The sequence below is a fragment of the Corapipo altera genome, unplaced genomic scaffold (genome assembly GCF_003945725.1).
Source record: "Corapipo altera isolate COAL_440 unplaced genomic scaffold, ASM394572v1 57, whole genome shotgun sequence".
Lineage (NCBI taxonomy): Eukaryota > Metazoa > Chordata > Aves > Passeriformes > Pipridae > Corapipo > Corapipo altera.
The window spans coordinates 2,670,043-2,679,718 of NW_020884905.1; the positions used below are offsets into that span (position 1 = coordinate 2,670,043).

The 9,676-nt window shown below is 40.0% G+C and overlaps 1 protein-coding gene across 1 annotated transcript; it reads right to left on the reverse strand.

Moving 5' to 3' along the window:
* Window positions 1-1,139: 1,139 nt before the first annotated feature.
* On the reverse strand, window positions 1,140-7,624 carry LOC113951151 (cytochrome c-type heme lyase). The gene is made up of 7 exons (XM_027651805.1): window positions 7,548-7,624; window positions 6,994-7,122; window positions 6,127-6,275; window positions 5,369-5,517; window positions 4,305-4,424; window positions 3,702-3,788; window positions 1,140-3,471 (listed from the first exon to the last, which is right to left on the reverse strand). Exons 2-7 carry the CDS (start codon window positions 7,085-7,087, stop codon window positions 3,273-3,275), a joined length of 798 nt encoding a protein of 265 aa, XP_027507606.1. The 5' UTR covers window positions 7,088-7,122; window positions 7,548-7,624; the 3' UTR covers window positions 1,140-3,272.
* Window positions 7,625-9,676: the final 2,052 nt, after the last annotated feature.

Below are 9,676 nucleotides of genomic sequence, written 5' to 3' on the forward strand. Positions count from 1 at the left end.
ATGCAGAATGGTCTCCTGCTCCAGGTGATACAGATCAGTATCACTTTTGATCACATATAGATGACCCAAGACCTGATTACGGCTGGAGTGTTATGCTGGAGCCCTTTTCTATCAGTCACAGAGACTGCAGTTTCTGAGCACCCCAATATCCTTGAAGAACCACATACATCTTCAGTGGCAGACCAGGAGGGCACTCCTAACTCGTTTTATCTGCAAGAGTCAAGCAAAACAGGTCAAATAGGGCTTTGACACAGTAAAGCAGAACATAGGTAAACTTCAGATATCTAAATACAAAACTAATTTAAAAAGTGACCCATCTTTAGTGAGTGTCTGCATTTTCCCTTATGTATGTGCACAAGGTTAACCTTGGTTTGAGATGTTGGTTTCCAAAATTCTGTTTCAGCTTGACTGGGACTGGGAACCTGATGTCACTGCAGAATTCCTTGAAAGGGCCTGCTCAGGATACTTCTTCACTTTCTTGAGCTCCATGAACTCTCCACACCTTTCTATGCTTATAAAGAAATTATATAAATGTATTTATTTATGCATACTCACATCCTTCCTTCAATATAGCCTAAATGATAGTTTTTCACCTATGGATTTAAAAAAATCAATTTAAATTACTGTTTTTCAAGTTTACATCAGAATTCTAATAATTCTTCTCAATGACACCCATCTCCTGAAAAACAGCAAACTACCAACATCCTGCATCAAATAAGCCAGGCCTAAAAGCAAAAACTCAATGTTTACTTCCTTAAGTCTTACTGATTATAGAAATTAATTACTTTCATTGACGCTTCTAGGATTTATTTTTTTTTTTAAATTTCCTTGCATTCTTCTTAAATTAGCCAGACTTGGGATGAATATATTTGTTGTCATATGCTCTTATTCTGTGAACTGCTGGTTTGGTAACAAACACTTGAATTTAGTCCTTGGGTTTTGGTTCTGTAGTCACCTAAAAAATGAGTAGTATATATTCAAAGATGTAATGATAGTTAAGTTGTAGTAATAATACAGTAATATATAATAAATGTATCAAATATATAACAAGATCATAGTTGTAACAGACTATAATCTCATATGACACATGCAAAAGCTCATCTTAATAATTCTTACAGCTGAAAGTATGATCACCAAAGTTAAGAAAAGTATATTTATTTCCTTTTACTTTGATGACAAAGTAGAACATTTCATTAACAGTAGCACAGAAAAGAACAATTTTGAATCTACGGAAGATGGAACATAACAGGACACAGTAAATACATGAAGTGACATGTGACAGGTTTCACCAGATTTAGCAGCAATAACAAATTTCCATAATGCACTCAACACCACACTGCCAAAACCAACCAAGCAAACTCATTCTTTTGAAGCTTCTGAAGTACCCCCTACAGTGGTGTACCCTTTCCATATCTAGTTGTGAGAAACACAGAATCCTCAGTATATCAAGTTACCAAATGCATAAACCAATAAAAAAACCAAAAACCCAAAAAAGAAAAAAATCACCCCAAAAAGCAATAAGCCTAAATCTTTACTGCTAGAACAGAGAAGCAGTTCCTTCATTATCCAATATGCTTCATACAAGGTCACACACTTCTCATATACCTCGTACATATGTTGCCTACTCAGATGGAATTTTTTTCTTTTCCTATTTATCATTTATACATATATATATATATATATATGTATGAACCACTAGAAAGGTGAAAAAGGAATGAGCAAAGCGGATATGGCAAGAGCATGGTTTTCCTCTTAGGATTCTAGACTTCTGGGTAATATCTATTCCTACCATGCATGACAGTTGTCTCTGAAGTGGGGACCATTTAGAATTCTAAAGTATGAAAGCTTCCCTAATTTTTTCCCAAAGGGGTAGCTGGGGAGTTTCCCCTCAAGGAAAAGAAAAAAAAAGAAAAACAAAGAAAAGAAAAAAAAAGAAAAGAAGAAAGCTTCCAATGTCAGTTAAACATAAGGACTTTGAAAATGAATGTACAGCTGTTTCCCAGTTAAGGCTGGGAAGCTTTGTGAAGGCAGCTTCCCCCATTTGAGAAGCTACAATGTGATATGCTCTTACTCCTTTCAACTTACTGAGCCATGCAAATTTTAAGCTATTACAGTGGAAGACTTACAAAAAAAAGACAGTTTCCCTTATTAAGCACAAACATTAATCAAAGATTTAAGCCACACAGCATTAACACACATCACTCTAAGAAAACATTCAAATCAACCTTATTTCTTGGCACTTCTGATACCCTGTTAGCCAAGTTATATACACAGCTGTGATATGCCTCACTCTAATCAATCACATGTGACTGTGTAGTCATACACTCTTGTGCTATTCTGCTTTATATAAAAAAAAACATGCTATGGTACAGTTGATGAAGCCAAGATGCCAAATACAGATGCACTGCAGGAGGTTCTTTAAATAAGGCTTGTCTCTGTATTGAATGCCTTACATGACACATATGAAAGACACGAAAATACTAAAATAATACATTTTCTTACATCAGAAAACAACGTTTTAAATACTGAAATAAATAGCCATTAAATATTATCTCCTTTTAGAAATGCTTTGAAAGTGACACTCATTTCCTGATTCTAACAGATGTTCTTCTGTTCAAAGATAAATTGCAGATTAAGGCATGAGTATATTCTCCTGTTCAATTTAACATACCTTTAAAATATTCATACCACACTGTACTTCCTTTAACTGAATGACCTCAACTGACATTTTCTGAGGAAGCATGTAATTGAATAGGTAAAGTGCCCATGTGAAAACAATACATGGGTTTATATTGTTAATAAAACATGCAGTTTGAAACAATCCAGATCTTTTAACCTTTATTCATCATTGAGGTATCCAAACACTTTAACTATGTGATTTATGAAATTTCCAGTTTTCACTAGTAAAGTAATACTCAAAACTTCAGTCAGAATCAGAACTGTAATGTATTTGGTGCAGCACTGAAGTCATGAAATGAAAAGGTGGCAAGCTTATGCACAATCTGAGCCAAAGTAAAAAAGGTTCCCCAGTTTTTAAGAAAATTAAGATACATGTTTTTGCTACTATAACTTTATTATTCCATTTGAAACACCAAAAAGCATTGGTGTACTTAACAACAGATTTCCCCGTCCTCCCTTCCCATCCCCAAAGAACAGTGGTAATCATGAAAACAATGACAGCTGCAGTGAACTTCCATTTCAAGTCCTGGTATTCACTTATTCTTTGTCTAGGAGGAAAGTAGTTACTTTTTGAGTACACACCTCAGGAGCAGTTATGAAGTCCAGCGCCACCAAGCTACCTTTGTTCTGTCCCACACAGCCGAGAGAGAGTCCAGTGCAGGGCGCACATCCAGGATGGTGAACTGGTAGTTCTTATCCACTGCTCCGCCATCATAGTAATCAATAACGTAGCGCACTTCTTTTCCACACCGGTCAACAATCCAATCATGTCTGTCAAAGGGTAGCTCATATCTGGAAAGATATGTAGAACACGTAGATATTTTAATGGATATTATGAACCCGGGAGAGGAAGTCCTATTTAAGATTTATTTATCCGTAAGATCCCACTAGTACTTCTATCTTCTGGCAATTCTAACTTCCAGTGCCAGTTCTGAAACATCTTACAATTACTTCTACACCACATTTTCAGACACGTTTCCCTAACCTCCCACCTCCCTGGAAGACCTTTCCTGCCCACATACCCCATCCATGAACGTATTCTGGCTCTTGGTGAATACTCCTTTGCTTTGCCTCCAAACCGCATCAGTGATGGTCCACACGGACACTCCCTGCGCACACAATTAAAAAGGAAAGAAGGTTTTACCTTTAAAAGCAGTCTTATTTTAAGTAATTAAACCACTAGGGTAATTTATTTTAGTAACAGAGAAACTGAATAGAAGAAAGAGCAACAGTAAAAAAGTAACTCCAAGTGATCTAAAACAACTTTTTTTTTTCTTTAAAGGTCTGAAAAGTTGCCCGGTTTCTGCCAGCCCTTTCTGCTGGTATAATAAAGTACCTCTGATATGCTCCATACCATTGTTCTAATTTGTCAAGAGAGCAGTTCTCAGCAAATCTAATCCACAGATTTAATAGACTAAAGAACAGAAAACCATAATCCAAAGATCATAAAATTTCAGAGAAAAATTTATACATACTAGTTTGTCTCTTGCAGGAACAGGGGCTATGCTGATCTAAAAACTGATAGTTTGCTTTACACCAGTCACTGCTAATCTAAGTTTATGTCTCATATCTTTGTCATAACACAATGAAAAATATTTCATATGCATCATTTCATATGTACATACGCAGCATGAAGAGCTTCCCACTTCAAAATCTCCTTCCAAGCTTGTTCATTATTTTGGTTGTGAATCTTAATGATGTTGGTCATGTCTTCACTTGTTATGTCATCATCTTTCCATCTCCACCTAAAAATAAGAACTTGGAAACAGTTTATAAGCATTACAGCATAACTACTGCACCTTCCTCAATTTATCTGATGGACTTTGGAATCAAGATTTAAGGTTTTATGCAAACAGACAAGACAAGTATTTAAACTTCTGGCTCATCTGTCTAAGCATCATGAGAATCACTTCATCTTCTGTGCAGAAATGTAGTTATCAAAAGTTATCATCACAGAGATACACAAATTCTACATAGCCAAATTAAAAGCTTAACTGGATCAGAAAGTTATCAGTGTGTGCAAACATCAGAACATCCATAGGATTCATAAAAATGCTTGGGAAAAATCCCACTTGCATTCCTAATGCACAGAAGTCCTGTATTCAATACACTTAGTATGCTTAGAAAACCCTTTCATCTCTCTTGACCCTGCACTGTGACTATACAAAAGAATAAGGGAACAGTAGCACAGGAGTTTTCTAGGCCACAGGAGACATTAATCATTAAATTAGGTCTTGCCTACACTAAATTTCTTTAAATACTGAAAATACCTACTAGTAAATTTCCACATTTTTAGCAATTCTGCAAAGTCAAGTTAGTTGTTCTCACAATCATAGAACTTCTACTATCAGTTTATAGGCCTAGCGTGAAGCCAACTGAGTTTGAAAGTTGGAAAACTTGCAAACTTGGTTTATGCCTATCCACAGATAGGCATAATTTCTGAGCCAGTAGCAGTTGCTTGACATTCCTAACATCCTCCTGATCACTAGAAGGGACATGGCCTTTGAGACCAGCTCACCCTTTAAAACAAACATGTTTATAAAACAGTAGTTTTTTAAAAGAGCTAGTTAATTATTTACTGGTTAGAATCCACAAACTCTTCAAAAATAATTAATAATAACTAATTATATTACTTAATGAATTTCAGGCTCACAGACTCCATCTTATAATTCACAGTGTATTTATTTACCCTTTTCTTAGCATAGCATTCCAGAACATTTGCTCTGAAGGGTAGACCCATTTCTTGTCAGAATGTGCTCTAGGAATAGAAGATTCTTCTCTAACAGTTGACAATGGAAATGGTTGACCTGGGGATGGCTGCTGATTAGGAGGAGGCATCTAGAAAACAAGAAGAATTAAAAACAAACTTGAGTATGAATAGTTTTTATGTTACAGTGTTTGAGACAAATCAAAGTATGATCAATCAGCTCTTAAAAAGATCAAAACGTTCAGCCTTTATTTAATTCCATCAACATTATCTTTTTTGCAGTAAAACTGTTTGCACAAGTTTGTCATTGGAAGACTAAAGGAACCCTTTTTGCCTAAACTTCAACTTCCAAAAGAGCAATGCTTTTTGTAAATCAGAGGAAATCTTGGAGAGATACTAATCAGAACTTACCCATACTGCTATTAAACACAACCTAAAATCTACCAACGTAGCATAAAAAACATGCATATAACTAATAAATAGAGAGTAAAAGGTATTTACAAACTGGAAAACCACCTTTTATCAAAGAGGTGTAAATCTGAAGACAATGTTAAACAAGACATAACTTGTTTTTATATAAAAATTTGCACATGAAAAGAGAAAAAGCACCATTTAAAATAAAAAAAATAGTGCTATTTGCCAGACTTTCCACCTTACACAGTATCACTATTTACATTTGTGGTACAGTATTTCAGAAAAAAACAAGACTAAAGAAAACATCTGAAATAAGCAAAAATTACCATATTGCTAGGATCTATGTCATCTTTCACTTGAGATGAACCAGACTTCACAGGACATGCTACAAACTCATAAGCTCTTTCTTGATGTGCAGGAACATCATCTGTGTTCTCAGTTCTGTGATCAGCAGTTTTCATGTGCATTGGACAACCTTAAACACAGGAAAAATAGTATGTATTTTGATACAAAATCAAAACTCTTAAGACATGACATGAAATGGGAAATGCTCAAGCAAATGCAAGCAGCTATTTCACTTTTTCTTCTGAGCTCTGCAACAGTTTTAACTTTTCTCTTTCCTGCATTTTTGGACCCAACACCATGGTAAGATCTGAGCTTCCTGTATGTCCTTGAATGCTTATTTCCTACCCCATGCTGGCCCCTATACTGAATTGTCAGTACTTAAGATTTCCTCAGCAATGTTAATCCAAAATGTGCTGACTGTGTCACCAGAAAAGCGAATGTCCTCCTTTAGACATTCATCTGATTCCACCTTTCTGCTGCCCTTTTCTAGATGCATGTTTTTTAGTGACATCCACCTGCTCCCATTTGCCATCTCTGCAGGGGCTCCCTGACCCTTTGTGGGTGTACCACACCACAGGAACAGATCTGCAGGACTCCTGTGAAATGGGACAAATGGGAATGACCTACAGGTTCTACAACAACCACCTCCTGTCTCTACAGACACAGCACCTTGTACACTGTTCTGGTGAACAACTGCCTCCTATTCGTGAGAAGTTACTTAACAGCAACTTTTCCTAAAAGAAAAACTTAAGTTTTTATTTGAAGAATAATTTCTTTTTCCTCCCTAAGATTTTTCATCTGGTTTCCACATAAGGAGTTTAGTTCATTTAAGTTTCAAGAATGATTACCGCTCATTTTTTCCTGATGCATGGGACATTCTGAAGGTGGAGACGCCGTCTGGTACTGCCTGGATGCATCCGGGGAGGATGCAGACAAACCCATGGCTCCCACACACCGGGCCTACTTACATCAAGTTCCTAAAGAAAAAAGAAGCAAACACTCGTAATACAAAAGTACAACTTATTTATAAGGGGGAACGCAAGCGCAGATACAGTGCTGCATCACAAATTAAAACGTTAATTACGAAATCGGTTTAAGTAACAAGCTTCCAGCCCAAATAAAACCCCAAGGGTCAACCAGGGCCGACCTCTAGCTCCCTCCCAAGCCCCTCCTCGCGGCCACTGGCGCGGGGGGCTCAGCCCGTGTCACACGCCCGGGCGGGGCAGCCGCGCCTCCCGTAACCCGCCACACTCCGTGACCGACTCCCAAGGTCAGCTCAGGCCCGCCCGCAGCGCGGCCCGCCCGCAGCGCCCGCCTCCCGCCGCCGCGGCCCCCAGAGCTGCCGCCGCCTCCACCACCGCCGCATCCTCATCATCCTCCTCCTGCTCCTTCTCCTCCTCACCTCAGCCCTGCCGGCACAGCCCGGCCCGCGCCTCCGCGCCGGCCCCAGCGCCTCGCGAGAACGGGCACCCGCTCCACGCCTGCGCGGGCCCCCGCCCGCTGCCGCCACGGTGAGGGGCGGGCCCGGGGACGGAGGGGCGGGCCCGGGGACGGAGGGGCGGGCCCGGGGACGGAGGGGCGGGCCCGGGGACGGAGGGGCGGGCCCGGGGACGGAGGGGCGGGCCCGGGGACGGAGGGGCGGGCCGCTCCGCCGGGCTCAGGGAGGGGGGCCGGCTCCGCCGGGCGTTCGCAGCGAAGCTTGTGCCCCATTCAGCCCACAGATGCCCAGGCATTGCCGCCCGGGGAGGGCGCAGGAGAGCCCGCGGCCGCTGGGCCCGGCCGTGCCACGCCGAGGTGCACAAAGGCTGGTTCTAACCTTGCCGACGACACCGAAATCTGCGAACCGGGACTCGCGTTAATCCCCGTGCAGCGGCGTTCTGCGAGTTGTCTGTGCTCTTACCTCGTGCTGTGAAATCATCCCTTACAACTGCAAGTTACTACTGCTAGTACCACTGAATGTAGTGGCAGCACATACCGATACTGTATAGGTATATCCTTTCTAGTATTAAACTTATGGGTATACTAAAGTTCCTTAAGATGATTTTTAAACATCAAAAGCATCACAGCTCTTTTAAAATTTCTTTAAAATATTGCCTTATTTCAAGCCAGAAGATGCAGTTTAACTACATACAAGAAATACCGTGCATAACACACAAACGATGAAGCTCATTGTGCATCAGACCAAGGAAGACTTACCTCCATCCCATCCCTTTTGACCAACAGATGATAACACCTGGCTATACTGTAACAGTGGGCACAGATCCCACAGGACTATTTCAATGTTCATCCCACAGCATGAACTCTAAAGAGGCTGTCAGGTGCAAAAAGCAGGTGGGGAGATGAGAAACATTCATTATAAACATGCAACAATTAGAACTGATTAGAAAAATATTGTTTCCCCAAATATTCTATTTCATTTTAACAATTAAAGTAGAAAGGAATTTAATCTTCAAGTGGCACAGTTATTACAGTAATTTAGGATGAAAAAAATCCAAATTCAAATCTGGAAGAGAGGTCACTTACACACTCTGCATGTAGAGACAGAAATGAGTGATTCTCTGCCATTTCTTTTGAAAAAGATCAGAAGGATTAATAGACAAATTCTAAACCACACTGAAGCAGTTCTAACCAGCACTATTTCAAACCATTTTACTGCCTGAATTAAAAAACTTCTTTTATACATTCTTCTCAAGAGTGCTGTTAAGATCATGTTCACATACTGTCTTTCAAAATAGGATCTTTCTTATTAACGAGGACATTGCCATTCAGTGTGAACATGAAATAAAAATACAAGGATAAAGCAATATCAAATATTCATCCTTTTAGTCATTTTTTGCCCTTTTATAGTCTCGATTACTTAGGAGGAAATTGCTTTCTACCCTTTCTGCATGAAGGAATTATTAGCACAGCATATGGAGAACCTCAAGATAGAAAAAAGAGGCATCATGGTAGTAATTGAGTCTGTATTATATGCCTTAGAAAACATTCTGATTGCCTCCATCATTTCCCAATTTAGGCTTCCCTGCAGTCTCTAAGACGACATTCACAGTAACAGCTGGATAAGCTCTAGAATAATTTTAAGTCTTCACTGGCTGCACTTACAGAATCACAGAACAGTTTGCATTGGAAGGAACCTTGAAGCTTAAGTCCCCTGCCAGGGGCAGAGACACCTTCCCCTACACCAGGCTGCTCAAACCACCCCCCAACCTGGCCTTCAACAGGGGCATCCACAGCTTCTCTGGGCAACCTGTTCCAGGGCCCCACTACCCTCATAGAGAAGAATTTCTTCCTAGTATCCAATCTAAACCTGCCCTCATTCACTTTCAAGCCATTCCCCCTTGTCCTATCACTACATGTCCTTGTAAAAAGTCCCTCTCCAGCTCTCTTGTAGCCCCTTTAGGTGCTAGAAGGGGCTCTAAGGTGTCTAAGAGAGCCTTCTCTTCTCCAGGCTGAACAACCACAAGTCTCTCAGCCTGTCTTAACAACACAGTTTAATAAGATCCTCCCATAGACCAACTAACATCTCTGCTT

Bases quoted from the DNA above. Each gene is read 5' to 3' on its own strand.
- LOC113951151 (XM_027651805.1), bottom strand. From the start codon at position 7,087: ATGGGTTTGTCTGCATCCTCCCCGGATGCATCCAGGCAGTACCAGACG. The intron at 6,276-6,993 runs GTAATCATTCTT...CCTGTGTTTAAG, and splicing joins GCATCAGGAAAAAATGAGCG to GTTGTCCAATGCACATGAAA. The intron at 3,472-3,701 runs GTATGTGGGCAG...ATATCTTTCCAG, and splicing joins AGAATACGTTCATGGATGGG to ATATGAGCTACCCTTTGACA.